The 19,211-nt window shown below is 44.3% G+C and overlaps 1 protein-coding gene across 5 annotated transcripts in view; it reads right to left on the bottom strand.

The window, feature by feature from the left end:
• The window catches only part of LOC121002552 (nitric oxide synthase interacting protein), a 34,670-nt gene that overhangs the window by 5,585 nt on the left and 9,874 nt on the right, over nt 1–19,211 (bottom strand). For 2 of the 5 annotated variants that reach the window (XM_040433996.1, XM_040434004.1), the window contains exons 2-6: nt 15,277–15,376; nt 13,705–13,810; nt 8,911–8,992; nt 7,640–7,781; nt 7,369–7,490 (exon numbers count right to left, since the gene is read on the bottom strand). In XM_040433996.1, the coding sequence (XP_040289930.1) occupies nt 7,369–7,490; nt 7,640–7,781; nt 8,911–8,992; nt 13,705–13,810; nt 15,277–15,346 (522 nt within the window). In that variant the 5' untranslated portion in view covers nt 15,347–15,376. The remainder of the gene's footprint in view (nt 1–7,368; nt 7,491–7,639; nt 7,782–8,910; nt 8,993–13,704; nt 13,811–15,276; nt 15,377–19,211) is intronic. The other 3 variants (XM_040434009.1, XM_040434013.1, XM_040434021.1) reach the window with 2 other exon arrangements.

Below are 19,211 nucleotides of genomic sequence, written 5' to 3'. Positions count from 1 at the left end.
GCAGATGGCACCTGAGCTGAACAGAAGTAAATAAATCTAATCACGGATAATAAAAGTTAAAAGGTGAACTCCGCCAAAAATGACCACCCGATAGCTGTAATCTTCTGACATATTTTCTTCTATGTCTCAGATGAGATCATTGCCAATTTCTAAAGAGTACCCCAGTGCCTCAAACCCTTTATAGATGACCCCCTTCTAAATGAACCGTCATTCAAATCCATGATGCTTTGCTTACAACGTTGTGTTTTCATAGGCAGTACTAAGTAAAACTAAGTTTTAGGCAGGTGTGGAAAAAATTCTGCAAAGTAAGAACGCTTTCAGAAATAGATGCGTTAGGCTATTTTCTCGCTCATATTCATTGGGGGACACAGGAACCGTGGTATAGCTATGTCCTCTAGGAGGCGTTGACACTAGTAAAAGCTGTTAGCTCCTCCCCTGGCAGCTATACCTCCTCCAGCCTGGAGAGAGAGCTTCAGTTTTTTCTAGTGTCAATAGGAGGCAAGTCCTGAAGATTTTTTATTTTAGTTTATTTATTTTTCTCTTCTTTTAGTTGGGAGACAGTGGTCGCCTCGCTGCCTCCTCCCCCCACAAGACAAGGTGGACCAGGGCAGCCTCGCTCCCCTGCTCCCACCAGCCAAAGGGTCACCTAGGTCTGCCAAAGAGAAGACCCTCCCGCCATACCAGACTCCTGCCACTCCGGTGCCAGCTGCTGAGGAGGTGACCCTGCTGGAGAAGGTGACCTTATAGGCCCACTTAGGGAGGGTGAAGAGAAGAGGAGAGGAGGAAGATGAGGCGAGTACACGGGACTAGGTGAGTATGTTAACCCTCTCCTCCCCCCTCCCTCCCTCTTGGTGTTAAAAGAGGAAGCTCCACTCAGTCATGTGGATAAGCCTAATTCGGTATTCGTCTGTGGAACATGCGATCAGAAGATCGGCGGTTCTGGTCCCCTAAGGGTGGCTAGAAGTTTTTCTAGGGTTAACAGGGTAATGCGCTTTGAATATAGTTCAAGTCCCAGGAGACAATTGTAGGGCTTTATTTATTTATTGTAGCCCAAGACCCACTCTTACTCCCCCTCTACAGCGGAGTTGCTGTCAGCTACGGGCAGTTAGGGGGTTAATAACCAGACAGAGCGGGAGGCCGGACGCGCCGCTGCGGACCGGGACCATGCACCGGTCGGACAGGCAGGGAAGGAGCGGAGGAAGCTCCACTATATGTAATGCGCAGGTGAGGGAGTGCGCTGCCCTCTCGAGCACCGTTGTGTCCCCAGCCAGTCCCGCAGCTACCTCCGCTGCTCCGGATGGGTTAACGCCCGGACGATTGGCCGGGCACTGCAAGAGATCTGGCTCCCGCTCTTCCCAGCTTGCGGGGTGAACACCCCCGGCCGGTGAGTACAAGCAGGTGCTTCCGTCTGACTATTCGGGTCCCTCTGGGCCCCGGCCGACCGACAGTCCGTGCGCATAAACTTAGGCCAGGCTTCACTGCTTACTAGGCCGCAGCTACAGTCATGTGAAAAAATTAGGACACCCTTTGAAAGCATGTGGTTTTTTGTAACATTTTTAATAAATGGTTATTTCATCTCCGTTTCAACAATACAGAGAGATTAAAGTAATCCAACTAAACAAAGAAAAAACTGAAGAAAAGTCTTTTCAAGATCTTCTGTAAATGTCATTCTACAAAAATGCCTATTCTAACTGAGGAAAAAGATAGGACACCCTCACATGTATTCCCTCTTAAATTGGCTCAGATCTCACACAGGTATATCACACCAGGTGCACATAATTAGTAGATCGTTACTCTGCATGTTGAATGAGGCTTGCCCTATTTAAACCTCAGACATTTAGTTTGGTGTGCTCCTGACTGTTGAAGTGAGAGTGAGCACCATGGTGAGAGCAAAAGAGCTGTCAGAGGACTTCAGAAAAAAGATTGTAGCAGCCTATGAGTCTGGGAAGGGATTTTAAAAGATCTCAAAAGATTTTGAAATCAGCCATTCCACTGTCCGGAAGATAGTCTACAAGTGGAGGGCTTTCAAAACAACTGCCAACATGCCCAGGACTGGTCGCCCCAGCAAGTTCACCCCAAGAGCAGACCGCAAGATGCTAAAAGAGGTATCCAAAAACCCTAAAGTGTCATCTCGAGAACTACAGCAGGCTCTGGCTACTGTTGATGTAGAAGTACATGCCTCTACAATCAGAAAGAGACTGTACAAGTTTAACTTGCATGGGAGGTGTGCAAGGAGGAAACCTTTGCTTTCCAAGAGAAACATCGAGGCCAGACTGACATTTGCCAGCGATAAAGTTGACAAAGACCAGGACTTCTGGAATAATGTTCTTTGGACAGATGAGTCCAAAATTGAATTATTTGGACACAACAGCAGAGGACATGTTTGGCGTAAACCAAACACAGCATTCCAAGAAAAGAACCTCATACCAACTGTGAAGCATGGAGGTGGAAGTGTCATGGTTTGGGGCTGCTTTGCTGCAGCAGGACCTGGTCAGCTCACCATCATAGAATCCACGATGAATTCTACTGTGTATCAGAAGGTGCTTGAAGAACATGTGAGACCATCAGTTAGAAAATTAAAGCTGAAGCGGAACTGGACCATGCAACATGACAATGACCCAAAACATACTAGTAAATCAACCAAAGATTGGCTGAAAAAGAAGAAATGGAGAGTCCTGGAATGGCCAAGTCAAAGTCCAGATTTGAATCCCATTGAGATGCTGTGGGGTGACTTGAAAAGGGCTGTACGTGCAAGAAACCCCTCAAACATCTCACAGCTGAAAAAGTTCTGCATTGAGGAGTGGGGTAAAATTTCCTCAGACCGATGTCGAAGACTGGTAGATGGCTACAAGAACCGTCTCACTGCAGTTATTTCAGCCAAAGGAGGTAACACTCGCTATTAGGGGCAAGGGTGTCCTATCTTTTTCCTCAGTTAGAATAGGCATTTTTGTAGAATGACATTTACAGAAGATCTTGAAAAGACTTTTCTTCAGTTTTCTTTGTTTAGTCGGATTACTTTAATCTCTCTGTATTGTTGAAACGGAGATGAAATAACCATTTATTAAAAATGTTACAAAAAACCACATGCTTTCAAAGGGTGTCCTAATTTTTTCACAAGACTGTATATCCACAGGTATGGGGGTGGGGGTGCAATCCGGCACAAATTTTTCCCGCCTCACTCACTCCCCCCAGAAGCCGCTGGGCCCCGCCCCCGGTCCTCTAAAAGGCAGCTTAACCCTTTCTGGCCAGCCACCTCTCTAGGTCAGCAACAGACATTCTGGGGGTTCTATCTCCAGTGCAATGTGCCTTAGTTGAAGCAGTTAACCCCTTCCTGTCTCTGCCCATTTTTCAATAAAAAATGTGCGTTATACGGGCTCCCCTCCTCAGCCCTCATGACCGCAGGAACACCCTGTCTGTGTGGTACCAGGCTGGGCCCGTGTCCTACACCGGACTAGGGAGGACCTATCATAGTTCCCAATCCGCCTCCAGGATCGTTGGTTGATTATCCTCCACCTGCGCAAATTCAGGGAGAACAGCTGAAGTATTCCAATCCTCCCTCTGGGTTGTGTGGTTGATAGTTCTCTAGTGCACTTCACAAGGACCCTAGTTCCCAATCCGTCCTCCGGGGCTGTTTGGTTGACAATTCTCCACCTGCGCGATCCAGTGCAGAACCTCTGGAAGTTCCCAATTCACCCTCCGGGGTCGTTTGGTTGATACAGCTCCGTCTACGCAATCCGGTGGCTGGACCTCTAGTTCCCGCTCCACCCTCTGGGTAGTTTGGTTGATATATCCCCACCGGCGTAGCCTGCAACTGCCACGGGCAAGTTTCATAGAGCTAGAACTGCGCGCAAGCGGGCCAGAGCAGAACATATTTCACCTCGGTCACTACGCACCCCCACCTTTCCTTCCTAGGGTCTCGCTCAGACGCACCCTCCCATCCCTGGAGAGGTTCGGTCTGAGGGGGAAGGGGGGGGAATCAGGGGTTCAGGCTCTGACTCGAATCCGTTGCAATTTTCCATGATGGCGTCCATGGTAGCCAGCAGTTCTTGTCGTCTGCATTACCCCCCTTCCTCAGGCGGAGTATTGCTCCACTACTGCATCCTTCCATAGGTGAACTATCTGCTAGAGCGCTGTTTTCAGTGTCACCCATAGGCGTTCCCCCTTCCATAGGGGACGGAATTCCCACTGGGTACAGTACGTACCATATGCATTAGCCTCTTCCATAGGTGGCTTATGGCATTATCACCGGTTACAGTGTTTACCGTAGGCATTACCCCTTCCTTAGGTGGAGTAATTGCACCCTCACGGTGTACTGGATTCGCCATATGCATTACTCCCTTCCATAGATGGCGTATCTCTCTACCATTGCATTCAGTTCCTGCTGTATGCATTGCCACTTCCGCTAGCAGTACTTGTTGTATGAATTACTGCTTCCATAGAATGAGTAATTACACTACTACAGGATACAGTCCTTGCCTTATATAATTGTCCCTTGTGTAGGTGGACCAAGTACAGTTACACTGGTTTTCAGTGCTGGACATATGCATTCCCCCTTTGGTAGGTGGAGGCATTGCATCTCCACTGGGTTCTGTACCTGCCGTATGCATTAGCCTTCTCCATCACGGTGTTTCCTGTTGCATTCCCACTTTCACAAGTTATCCGCTACAGGGGAATACCTAAGCATCTTGGGTTGCTGCAGTTCACCTAGGCCACGGCTCTAGATGCCTTAGCTTTTTTCACACTGGGGCATGGCAACAGTCGATATCACGGGTGCCGGTGCTCTGCATCTAGTGGCGTATGGGTGCCGCCAGTAGATACGGTAGCTGTTGCCACATTGTATCCTTCTTATCGTTCGGTGCTTGTCTAGAGCATGGTTGTGACATCCTCTGTCCTCCCAGAGGGATTGCCTGCAACACTTGTGTCCTAGACACCACCCATCTCCATGGGCCCCCTCGTTTCCAGTCGGTCATGATATTGTTCTCATCAATACGCCATTGCGCATATGATGGGGAGTACGTTCCAGCGAGTTGAGTGTTCACTGACTCTCTATCTCTCCTCAGCCGGGGGTTCTACCCTGACGCTGGCTTGCTGTTGCTCCTGTTCAGAGCCCTTCCAAGGTACAAAAAATACAGATGACGTCCGTGTGCAATCCGTGTTTTGCGGAACAGAACAGCTGGCCCCTAATAAAACAGTACTATCTTTGTCCATGATGCGGACAATAATAGATGTTATATTTTTTTGCAAAACGGAAATACGGACATACGGAAACGGAATGCACACGGAGTAACTTCCGTTTTTTTGCGGACCCATTGAAATGATGGTTCCGTATACTGTCCGCAAAAAAACGGAATGGACACTGAAAGAAAATACATTTGTGTGCATGAGGCCTTATTGTTTACCTGCTCACCATTGACATCGCAGCGGTGAGCAGGTGTAATTACTTCTATGGGACGACTATGTAGTATACACTTGAATAGGAAGGAGCGTCCCGTGGAAGTGAATGAGACATCTTGTAATTACACCCGCTCACCGCTGCGATGTTGACGGCTAGCAGGTAAACAATGAACGAAGCGCGGCCTTCTCTTCGACCAGCTGCACAGCAGGGTCTGGAAGATAGATCATCAATTTTAAAATCCTGGAAAACCAATGTAAACTATCTTCAGCATAAAGAACAAGGGCTGGAAGTGATGATATGGCCCCCACAGAGTCCTAATCTCAACATTATCGAGTTTGTCTGGGATTACATGAAGAGACTTTTGGGCATATCTATATCCACAGAAGATCTGTTGTCAGTTCTCCAAGATGTCTGGAACAACCTCCCTGCTGAGCTCCTTTAAAAACTGTGTGCAAGTGTACCTCAAAGAACTGATGCTGTTTTGAAGGCAAAGGGTGGTCACACCAAGTACTGATTTAATTTAGATGTATCTATCTTTTATTAATTCACTTTGCATTCTGTTAATTGATGAAAATAAACTATTAACACTTCAATTGTTTTCAAGCATTCTTACTTTGCAGCATGTTTTCCACACCCTCCTAAAACTATTACACAGTACTGTACATCACCTCTGCGAACATCTTAATCCAGTCAAAATCAGATTGATTTGACTGGATTTTCCCTTTATGGGCAAACATACAATGTATAACAATTTATGTACATGGGTACAAAGCGACAAAGGCAATGTACATCCTGAGATCTTATTGGCAATACCAAGCACAACCGCTATACAATGTATGGCGCTGTGCTTGGTGAGCACGCAGAAGGCCGCGGCGCACAGGTGCTTTCTCAAGCAGCTGATTGGCAGGGGTCCCAGGTGTTGGACTCCCACTGATCAGATACTGATGACCTATCCATTAGCAGTGTGGTCAATAAAGCGTGGATCAAAGATTTGTGAGCGAAAAGACAAAGTGGCACAATGGCCTTTTCATTGTACAGATCGGTGGGGATCCTCACTCGCAGACTCTACTGAGAAGGGCCCCCGGGGCTTCTAATTAGAGTGAAATATAGCTGGATTCTACATTTTCCGGAGTTTTGTAGGTCAGAAAGCCCAGGAGAGGCAAGTCTGTAAGTGTAGGCCCCAACTGTGGAAGCCATCTTGTCGCTGGTAGATGGGCCTGACACAATTTTTATCAAAAATCTGTGCAAAGAGCTCCTAATTTTCATATAGTAAACATAGCAATAATGCAATTCAGATTTACCCACTTTTCCAGCGTTTGCATGCGTCTTTGCGCATGGAGCAGTGTGCTGCTGTATATACAGTTGCTTCTACTGAGATGGGTACATTTACAAATACTACTTTGAGTGGCTTCACTGCAGCAGTCTGATAAGAACTTGTGATGTCAAATGCACCTTATAGTTCCCCACAACCCCTGATCTGACTCCCTAGTATCTGTGGTAAGAACCCTTGCCAGAAACCTTCACAGAAATGGGACACAAACTTAGTGCAGGAGACTGGTAGAGTTAAAGGTGCTTTCCAGGACTAGAATACTGAAGGATTATTTGTAGGCTAAGCCATCCAGATTTGGGGGTCATGCTTGCACACTATGGGAAAAGGTGCTGGCCTCTCTGGGGGTCGGGACTGTGGGAGCGCGCACAGAGCGGTGACTTTTCCTGTAGTGTGCAAGCATGTCCACCGCTGCTGGATTGCAGGGTGGCCGTAACCATGGAAACCAGCAGTGCATAATGTGATGGGGAAATGAATCCAGCCAGCAAAGGAAGCAATATGGAAAATCACAATACATTAGTAAGTGCCATGTGTTAACTTGTCTATGTGATAAATGCCATTCTCAACCGTATTTAATGCCCAATGTCCAGGATCAGAGATAACTGTTCTACCACTTGGGGATCTGATCATGGAGAGTGAGACTCACCGGCTTCTTCACAAGTGTAGTTTTTGCTTCTGGTGTCAGTGACGGGATCCAAAAGCTAGGAAGTTGCTTAGACTTATCCTCACTGCTGCTGCCCGCCTCTGCTGCTGTCCGGCTGCTCTCTGCTGATGAAAAAGGTATCAAAACAAAAACTTCATATCACAAATGTAAAGTAAAATCAGACACTGGTATTTTTCTGCTCTTCTTATATGCAGTTCAATAAAGGTGACAGTGCAGAGCACGTCGTATGACAGACATGAGGTGAGGACATTACCTGCCTTGCTTGTAAAAGGATTAAGTGGTTTACTGATGATTGACATTTCTTTTTCAAGGAATCCTTTCATTTTAGATTCTTTGGCAGCTTTGTTTAATTCCTCCATTTCTGTTTTTTTCTCGTTCTTCTGTTTCTCATAGGCCTGTGTGATACAGAACAATACACTGTATTATCCAATGCTGAAAACTACTGTATTTGTGGGTTAGGCTACTTTCACACTTGCATTGTTGTTTTCCGGCATTGAGATCCGTCAGAGGATACTGGAAAAAAATGTCTCCGTTTAGGGTACTTTCACACTAGCGTTATTCTTTTCAGGCATTGAGTTCCGTCCTAGGGGCTCAATACCGGAAAAGAACTGATCAGTTTTATCCTAATGCATTCTGAATGGAGAGCAATCCGTTCAGGATGCATCAGGATGTCTTCAGTTCAGTCTTTTTGCCTTTTCAGGACGGAGATAATACCGCAGCATGCTGCGGTTTTATCTCCGTCCAAAATTCCGGAACACTTTTTCACATTGAAATGCATTAATGCCGGATCTGGACCGGAGTGTTCCGGTAAAACGGATACGGCATTGCGGTCTGCGCATGCTCAGACCGCAAAAAAAATTGGAAAAAATAAATAAATGCTGGATCCGTTTTTTCCAGATGACACCGGAGAGACAGATACGGCATTTCAATGCATTTGTCAGATGCCATCAGTTTGCATACGTTTTTACGGATCCGGCAGGCAGTTCCGGTGACGGAACTGCCTGCCGGAATACTCTGCCGCAAGTGTGAAAGTAGCCTTAGTGCTTATGCATTCTGAATGGCAGAGATCCGTTCACGAGGTCTTCCATTCCAGCAACATTCCGTTTTGTATCCAGTCACAAAAACTAAAAGAAGAAAAAAAAAAAAAACACGATCTGGTACTGAAAACAATGTAAGTCAATTGTGACAGATCAGTTTTTTTCCCGTTTTGATTTCATACAACCAAATCCTAACGGAACGAATACACGGCAGATTTCTCCACAATGTGAAAACAACCAAAGGCCACATTCAGTGCTGGATTCTGCACAACCAGCAGCAAATTTACAAGAAAAAGCTAGCAAATAGAGTACTATAAACCCGCCAACGTATCAGACTTTTTCCTCTGCACCTTTAAGGGCTTCTTGCTGACTTTCACACACTGAAATTCATATTATATATAGATTCACAGCAGATATAAAACATCTCTGCCTGGACTCGCCGAACAATCTTCATTCTAAGAATAAATAATCATCAATAATGTTTTACCTTCATCTGACGAGCAATCTCCCTTTTATGGTGTAAGATATACTCCAAAATGGCTTCCTTCTCATAAATGTATCCATCTGACCTGGAAAAGCAAGAAAGAAGACTTAGTCCACCTGGGTTAACCCATGTAGGGTTGTTGCGGGTATCGAAATTTCGATACCCAATCGATACTTTTGTCTTGGTATCGATAAGATACCGGGATTTCCATTTTTTCGATACTGGGCTGCGCTGCTGCGCAGTCTAGCATCTCTGAACATGAGCGCGCTGCTGTCAGCGCGCTCATGGTTATTCAGCAGCACAGGGGAGAAGGAAGCAGTCTCTCCCGCCCCATATGCTGCCGCCAATGAACGGAGAGAGGGGCTGACGCACTGCGCCACCAATGATAGGACTTTTCCTACACAGAGCGGCGCCCAGCGATGTCCCAGCACTTACTATTATTCCTGGGTGCCGCTACTTTCGCCCGCAGTGCCCCATTACCGTCCCCTCTCCTGCTCCATATGCTAACTGCTATCGGAGCAATGGGGAGGAGACATCAGCTTCTCTAGAGGGCGTTCCTTCTCCCTGCGCTGCGATTGGACAGCGCTACAGCCAGGGAGAAGGAACGCCCACTAGAGAAGCTTATGTCTCCATCCCATCGCTTCGATAGCAGTTAGCATATGGAGAAGGAGAGGAGACGGTAATGGGGCACTGCGGGCGAACGGAGGAATAATAGTAAGTGCTGGGACATCGCTGGGCACCGATCTGTGTAGCCTAATACTTAAAGTCTGGACCCACGTCTTTAACACATAATAATACAGGAGGAAGGTGCCGGCAGCAGAATCGCATTGCCGACACCCTGCCACCGACAGGGAGCTGCTGATCTGCTGCCAGTACCCGCCTCCTGTATTAAGGGATAATTATCATTGGTGGCACAGTGCGCCCGCCCCTCTCATCCCCCCAGTATTAAAATCATTGTTGGTAGTGGCCACAGGGTCCTCTCCCCTCCCCCTCATTGGTGGTGCAGTGGCAGCTTCTGATCGGAGCCCCAGCAGTGTAATCCTGGGGCTCCGATCGGTTACCATGGCAGCCAGGGCGCTACTGAAGCCCTGGCTGCCATGGTAACATCCCTGATGCTGTGTGTACTATGTACATGGCAGCAGGGACAGTGTGAAGTCCTATTCACCCTGATAGAGCTCTATCAGGGTGAATAGGACAAGGGATGAAAGATCCCAGGTTCTCCCCCTAAAAGTTATTAAATAAAAAGTGTAAAAAAATAATAATATATATTTTAAAAACCCCACCAAAATATTAAGTATGAATCACCCCCTTTCCCAAATAAAATGTATAAACAATAAATAAACATATTACATATCGCCACGTCAGAAAAGTCCAAACTATTAAAATATAAAGAAAAAAAAATTATGCGGTGAACGCCGGAACAGAAAAAAATAAATCAAAACTGTGCAATTCGCCATTTTTTCAAATGCGGAATGCACGTGGCTTTTTTTGGTTTATTTTTTCGCGTGGTATCGAGTATCGCAATACTTTTTTATGGTATCGAAACCGAATCAAAAATTTGGTATCTCAACAACTCTAATCCCATGAACAGTATTCGTTTCAATGAATAGGACACATTGAAATGAAGTCTCATTACAATAGAGATGCAATAAAAATACTTGTTAGGATTTTATGTATAGGACAGTTTCCTCTCTGGTAGCGCTCCCTGGTGTCCATCCTCCTGGTCCACCTTCTCCTGCATTCAGAAGTGACGTAACTTGCTCAGTAGCTTCCCTGCTCCCTTCCCCTCCCCTTGGTGCTAGCATAGTGAAGCGGCCCAGACATCTTTCATTCACTCATCTCTACTTCCAAATTCATAGAAATATTTAGCTATATCTCTCTAGACAGTGGAGGAGTAAACTGGGGGAGGGGAATATATTAGTAGAATCGCTGGGCCTTTGTATGAGGACTATTTTCTATGTAGGGGATGAAGACCGGAGAACAGAGCTTTGGAAACTGTGGGGCGAGGTTACTGAGCTGACAGTAATGTGCTCCTGGGAGATGAAGTTGCTTAACAAGCACATGTGAGGAGCTTCTGCCCACCCACAGAAAGTGAAGAGACTAGAGCTGCAGACGGGTGAGTAAAGATGGTAGAAAGGGTAAAAATTACACTAGAGGGCTACATTTTATGCATTGATATAGTTGAAATAATGTTGTATGTTTTTAACATAATTGATTACCCCTTTAATGGGGATTACGTTGTATACATATATGGTCCATTAGAAAAACCATATGAAGTGAACATGGCTATATAATCAAGTCGATCCTAAGCAGGCCTGACAAAGGACCGGATGATGTTATGGCCCGAAAGGTTGTTACTGTAATGCACTATCTTCGGCTCCAGTAACAAAGAAATGATTCATTGCTATTGGACTGCTGTCTGAAGTCGTTTTTCTCCATGGCTACATAATCAAAGTTTAATCACCAAGAGTTCACTACTTCCCATTCAAATGTCCCATGGCTTTTAAAAGTGAACTTCTCTTTATAAGGCGTCTATGAGTCCCAGTTCCCCTAAGGAAAATATAATCTTCCAGCGCACAGAAGTTGTACTAGGGACACAGGCACAGAAATTCTTCTCACCGCCATATGTAACTTCAGACTGATAACTCAAATTAAATATTCACCAGAATTTGAACAATTTTTTTTATCAAACTTATGGGGCTTTAACCCCTTAGGGACTTAGGGTGTACCGGTACACCCTGTTTCCCGAGTCCTTAAGGACCCAGGGCGTAAGGGTACGTCCAAACTTTAAACAGACATTGCGGCGCGGCGGGGGTTAATAGGAACAGGATGCCCGCTGAAATCATTCAGCGGGAAACCTGTCACAAGGCCGGGAAGGGGGGTCATTTCAGACCTGCGGTTTGCACCTTTTACTTGCGGTTGCGGCGGCTGTGCCATCGGGTCCCCATGGCATGGAAGGCAGCGCGATGTCTAAGGAAGTCATCGCGCTGCCTTCCGGTGAAGAGCCTGTGATATCCAGCCCCCTGGATCTCACAGGCCGGAAGCTGTATGAGTAATACACACAGTATTACTCATACAGCCAATGCATTCCAATACAGAAGTATTGGAATGCATTGTAAAGGATTAGACCCCCAAAAGTTCAAGTCCCAAAGTGGGCCAAAAAATAAAGTGAAAAAAAAAGTTAATTACGTTTCAAGTAAAAATAAACAAAAACGTCATTTTCCCCAAATAAAGTAAAAAAAATAATTGGTAAAACATAGGGGGAAAAAAAAATAAAAAAAATAATAATAATATACATATTAGGTATCACCGCGTCCGTATCGACCGGCTCTATAAACATATCACATGACCTAACCCCTCAGATGAACACCGTAAAAAATAAAAAATAAAAACTGTGCTAAATAAACCATTTTTTGTCACCTTACATCACAAAAAGTGTAATAGCAAGCGATCAAAAAGTCATATGCACCCCAAAATACTGCCGATCAAACCGTCATCTCATCCCGCAAAAAATGAGACCCTACCTAAGATAATCGCCCAAAAACTGAAAAAACTATGGCTCTCAGATTATGGAGACACTAAAACATAATTATTATTTTTTGCTTCAAAAATGAAATCATTGTGTAAAACTTACATAAATAAAAAAAAAAAGTATACATATTAGGTATCGCTGCATCTGTGACAACCTGGTCTATAAAAATATCACATGATCTAACCTGTCAGATGAATGTTGTAAATAACAAAAAATAAAAACGGTGCCAAATCAGCTATTTCTTGTTATCTTGCCTCACAAGAAGTGTAATATAGAGCAACCAAAAATCATGTGTACCCTAAATTAGTACCAAGAATACTGCCACCCTATCCCGTAGTTTCTAAAATGGGGCCACTTTTTTGGAGTTTCTACTCTAGGGGTGCATCAGGGGGGCTTCAAATGGGACAATGGTGTCAAAAAAAACAGTCCAGCAAAATCTGCCTTCCAAAAACCGTATGGCATTCCTTTCCTTCTGCGCCCTGCCGTGTGCCCGTACAGCGGTTTACGACCACATATGGGGTGTTTCTGTAAACTACAGAATCAGGGCCATAAAAATGGAGTTTGGTTTGGCTGTTAACCCTTGCTTTGTTACTAGGAAAAATGGAAAATTTGCCAAAAAGGTGAAATTTTGAAATTGTATCTATTTTCCATTAATTCTTGTGGAACACCTAAAGGGTTAAAAAAAGTTTGTAAAATCAGTTTTGAATACCTTGAGGGGTGTAGTTTATAGAATGGGGTCATTTTTGGGTGGTTTCTATTATGTAAGCCTCGCAAAGTGACTTCAGACCTGAACTGGTCCCTAAAAATTGGGTTTTTGAAAATTTCTGAAAAATTTCAAGATTTGCTTCTAAACTTCTAAGCCTTGTAACATCCCCAAAAAATAAAATATCATTCCCAAATTGATTTAAACATGAAGTAGACATATGGGGAATGTAAAGTAATAACTATTTTTGGAGGTATTACTATGCATTATAGAAGTAGAGAAATTGAAACTTGGAAATTTGCAATTTTTTCAAATTTTTGGTAAATTTGGTATTTTTTTTTATAAATAAAAATTAATTTTTTTGACTTCATTTTACCAGTGTCATGAAGTACAATATGTGACGAAAAAACAATCTCAGAATGGCCTGGATAAGTCAAAGCGTTTTAAAGTTATCACCACATAAAGTGACACTGGTCAGATTTGCAAAAAATTAAGGTGAAATAGGGCTGAGTCCTTAAGGGGTTAATGCAGATTCATTGAGGCGCCTGCTTAGGACACTTACGTCACTACAGGGTCTTTACACGGCTGTAGGGACAAGCAACAACAGTCAAAATCTTTCACGGCATCTTTGCTGAGACGAACTGTCTGCGTGCCGTATCCAGAGGCAGCTGAAAAGACAAGAAGTCAATGTATGATCATCGAAGCAGAAATGGATGCCTGCATGCTAAACTATATGAATCTACTGCTCTGCAGAGATTCTATTTCTCATAACCAACATTGTAAATCACGCCGTCCTATATGCCCCATACTAGTGAACCCCCATGAATTGCTCTAGATACTTTGTTTAACATGTGGGGATACCTCATGGACACAATGTGCCGTACATTTCTCTAACAGCTAAGCAGGTTTGCTTCCAGTAGAGATCACCCCCAATCGTTTTATCACATGAGGACTTACAACTTGAGCCTGGCTTGCCGATTTTTATGTATAAAGACTATACAGAGATGTATGGTTTGAACTTAATGTAGGAGGATATATAATAGTTTTCCAAGAGAAGAACCAGATATTGAAAAAAATCTTAATACCAACCCATTGAATTTGTGCTCTGGGATGTCTGGTTGAATCACCAGGCCTTAGACATAATACAGCTGATGTGGTACACACCAGTATATGAAGGACACTACAATGATACACCACATGCATGTGTAGTAGTGCAGATCAGGCTGCCTTCACATCCGCATTGGAGGCTCCATTAGGGGCCTTCGTCGCAGATTCCTTTAAAAATCCCAGACAAAATAGCACTGCAGCCTGTGCCAGTTTGGTAAAATGCTGGACCCCTCCTAGAACAGAGCAGAACACAAAATACAACCCTAATGTAAATGAAGCCCAAGAGATCACTTGTCAGATATCCATTCCATATAAACCCCTCCTGTCTGTCCTAGTGTACCATCAGAGCGGTCCTGAGACAGACGCTCCTAAACGGACATGATATTAGCGAGTTCTAGAGACGAGCAAATCAATTCTTACAAACCAATACATCCATCCAATGGAGTTCTTGAGCAGCTCCCCCTTGATTCACAGGGACAGACATCTTGCCTAGCCCTGTCAATCACACGCCTGCACCATTAGTCAGAGTAGGGGCACAAGCACAGAGGCTACCAGAGCAGCGCAGATATCAACTGCACATACGCAGCTACACTTCCAGGTATGGGTGTACATTCCGCATAGAAACAGCATAGACTTGTACGCTTCAACACTGAAAATACAGATTGAGGCCTCATGCACACAAACGTATTTTCTTTCCGTGTCCGTTCCGTTTTTTGGCAGACTGTATGCAGAACCATTCACTTCAATGGGTCTGCAAAAAAAAAAAAAACAGAAGGTACTCCGTGTGCATTCTGTTTCCGTATGTCCGTTCTGCAAAAAAAAAAAAAAAAATAGAACATGTCCTATTATTGTCCACATTAGGATAGTGCTGTTCTATCAGGGGCCAGCTGTTCCTTTCAGCAAAATACGGAATGCACACAGACGTCATCCGTATTTTTTGCAGATCGGTTTTTTGCGAACCGCAAAAAACATACGGTCGTGTGCATGAGGCCTTAAAAGAAAAAAAGAAAAAAAAAAAGCTACTAACCTGTATCTTTCTTTTTCTCATAGTAGGTGTAGACAGCCCCAGCTGTGCAGTTTTTTCCATGCCTTGTCATTTTCTGTTTTTGTAAAAAGACTGTAAGAAAAACTACAATAAAATTAAATTAAAACTAAGAAATAAAGCAGCATGTTTGCCGAAAACATGTAATGCATGAAAGAAAGAAGAAAACTGCTGTGGATGTGGCCTACACTCAAACAATTAGGCCCAGAAGGGCCACTATTTGGCAAATAGGGAACAGCTACTACACACACTCCTCAATGGTGAAACTGCAGAACCAAGAAGAAAAAGGCGTAAAGTTCTGCAGATCAAGGAATTAGCAGGTGTCGCTAAAGTCTGCAAAGGACATTTTCAAGCACCTAGCTCCAATCTGTGAAGGGGCGCATAAAAGCCATATAAAAAGCAAGTTTTTTTAGCCACATGAAACCTCACAAAAAAAATAAAAAAAATAAATAAATAAAAAATAAAATAAAAAAAATCGGAAAACAAATCATGTGGGAATTTTTTGTGATGTCTCCTGTTCATCAACGTGCCAGTCATCTCCACTTGTCACAAACTGAGAGGGACAGAATCCTTAAACCGAGAGACCTTGGTTTATCCCTCCAGCAGATGGCTATCTGGCTAGGCTGAGAGGTCAATGCTGTTCAATGTTGTGTGTCCCGGTGGTTGGGAGAACAACGACGAACTGGAATGACAGCAAGAGGTGCACAGGGAGGAACCTCTGCATGGACGGATCATCCGATTAGACGTCACATCCCAAGCCCAGGACAGCAAACAGTGTCTACACAAACCATCAGAATTCGTTTGCATGATATTGGGCTACGAGCCAGACATCCAGCTCCAGGTGCTCCACTGACCTCACGGCACCGCTCTCAAGAGCTATCATGGTGCACAGCAAGACGGCATTGGGGGCTGGAACGGAGGTCTATTCTCTTCAGCGACTAATCCTGTTTTTGTCTCGGATGCAATGATAGCTGGAGATTGGTTTGGACACCATGTGGACAAGGCCATGAAGATGCGTCCACATGGGAAAGTCACACAGGTCCCACTCCTGGAATTACGGTATGGGGTGGCATAATGTACGGTAGCTGGACCCCTCAAGTCTCTATTTCAGGTACACTAGCAGCTCGGCGTTACATTGATTTGGTTATGGAACTAGTTGTACAGCCATTTCTCCAAAGTGACCCAGGAGCTGTTTTCCAAAATGACAATACCATGCTGCATGTAGCTCGTACTACTGTGAGCGTGGCCTAAACATACAGGGCCAGATTTATCATTCCGCTGACAGCTCACTCCACTTTAACATATGGCTAAAGTCAGTTTTAGCCAAGTCAGATTTATGATCGGCCCTTTAAGACTGTAATAAATGTGGTTTGACGGTAGCAGTTTATCCGTCAGTAAGCAGCTTTACAAAAGTCGCACATCTTAACGAAAAAGTCGCACGTTTTTATGAAAAAGGTCGCATGTTCTATTAAAAAGTCTCAAAAGATAAGCATGGTCCTCGCTGGAGTGAAATTGGGACTTTTTTGCGACTATTTTAAAAAGTCGCAATAGTAAATTTGTCTAGCCAATCATTTGCATAAGCCAAAACGCCCATTTACTCAAAACTGGAGTGATTAGCGCTTGCCTTGAAAAAGTCGCAAAATTTTGACTTGCGCATTTTTTTGCGACTATTTGACTCCACAAAAGTGACTTAGCCTAATGATATATCTGGCCCACAGTCCTGATCAAAAGTTTAAGACCACTTAAAAAAATGGCAAAAGATAATATTTAGCATGGCTGGATCTTAACAAGGTTCCAAGTAGAGCTTCAACATGCAACAAGAAGAAATGGGAGTGAGACAAAACATTTTTTGAGCATTCAATTTAATGAAAACAACGAATAAACTGAAACAGGCTGTTTTTCAGCTGATCAAAAGTTTAGGACCACATGCCTTTAAAAGGCCAAATCTGTGCAAAGATGTGGATTTATTGTCCTTTTCTGTCAGGTAGTCACACGTTGTGATGGCAAAGGCAAAAAAACTCTCCCTTTTTGAACGTGGTCGGGTTGTTGAACTGCATAAGCAGGGTCTCTCACAGCGCGCCATCGCTGCTGAGGTGGGACGCAGTAAGACAGTCATTTGGAATTTCTTAAATGATCCTGAGGGTTATGGAACAAAAAAGTCAAATGGAAGACCCAAAAAAATGCACTGAGCCGGAGGATCCAATTGGCTGTCCGTCAAGACACTGGACGATCCTCGACCCAAATTAAGGCCCTTACTGGTGCTGACTGCAGCCCCATAACCATCAGACGGCATCGGAGACTGAAGGGCTTCAAAAACAAAAAACGTCTTCAAAGACCTCGTCTCCTTGAACGCCACAGAACTGCTCGTTTGTACTTTGAGCACAAGAGAGCACCAAACATGGGACAGTCAAAGGTGGAAGAAAGTTTTACTCTCTGATGAGAAAAAAAAATTTAACCTTGATGGTCCTGATGGTTTCCAACGTTACTGGCATGACAAGCAGATCCCACCTGAGATGTTTTCTACGCGCCACAGTGGAGGGGGCGCCATAATGGTCTGGGGTGCTTTTTCCTTCAGTGGAACAATGGAGCTTCAGGAAGTGCAGGGGCGTCAAACGGCCGCTGGCTATGTCCAGATGTTGCAGAGAGCATTCCTCATGACTGAGGGCCCTCGTCTGTGTGGTAACGACTGGGTTTTTCAACAGGACAACGCTACAGTACACAATGCCCGCAGGACAAGAGACTTCTTCCAGGAGAATAGCATCATTTTTTTGGCCGATCCTGCGTGTTCCCCTGATCTAAATCCAATTGAGAACCTTTGGGGATGGATGGCAAGGGAAGTTTACAAAAATGGACAACAGTTCCAGACAGTAGATGGCCTTCGTGCGGCCGTCTACACCACTTGGAGAAATGTTCCCACTCACCTCATGGAAACGCTTGAATGAAGCATTGTGGGGTAAAAATCCGCAACAGAAACTGACATGCTGTGAAATTTAAAATCCAGACCACATGTCACTTTCTGGCAGCACGTGGACGAGATTTATAAACTCATCCACTCAGCTGTGGATTTTACCTATGTAAATCCACAGGTAAAACCCTGTGGCAATTCTGTCCTGTGTGCACTTACCCTAGAAGCCTGTACACAAGGCGGAATTTGCCAGTGGAATTTCGTCATGAACACCACCAATGTTGACAATGTGATTGGCCCTAAGGGTTCCTTTACATGGCCGATTTTGATGTAGAAAATGTTCTGTGACTGAAAATTTGTTCCATTTATTAGAATTTTTTTTTTTGTGTGAGAAGCATATAGATTTCTGCAAGCCCTATTTAAAGGGTTTCTACCACCAGAAATACTGTTATGTAGCTGACTGACATGAGCGATGCAAGAATGTCAGCACTACATAACAGTATGTTTTTTACCTTTCTTCCTGCAGCCGTTCTGATAAAATAAGCATTTTTATTATATGCTAATTAGCCTCTAGGTGCTATGTGGGCGTAAAATCAGCACCTAGAGGCTTCGTCCACTCACCCTTTAGCCCGCCCCGCTCCTCTTGATTGATGTGACAGTTCGCAGCATTGTTGACGAAATCCCGCACCTGCGCTGTTCACTTCTGTATTCGGCGCAGGCGCAGTGAGTTAATGATGATAAAAAAAACACACTGTTATGTAGTGCTGACATTATCGCATCGCTAATGTCAGTCAGCTACATAACGGTATTTCTGGGGGTGGAAACCCTTTAAGTGAATGGAACCGACTTTAAACCGCAGACTTGTGTGAAGGCAGCCTTAGTATCTTACAGATGCCCTGAAATTAACGGTCTTATTTTTGAAAACCTCTTTCTCGACACAAGGATCCACTTGCAAGGAGGCGATTGCTTCTTATGCTTTTAGTGGTGAGAGCTATGCGTTACCGATTTACACTGA

This window comes from Bufo bufo, chromosome 1 (genome assembly GCF_905171765.1).
Source record: "Bufo bufo chromosome 1, aBufBuf1.1, whole genome shotgun sequence".
In the NCBI taxonomy this organism is placed as follows: domain Eukaryota; kingdom Metazoa; phylum Chordata; class Amphibia; order Anura; family Bufonidae; genus Bufo; species Bufo bufo.
The sequence above is the reverse complement of the archived record's forward strand: the minus strand, read 5'-3'. Positions and strand labels throughout refer to the sequence as shown.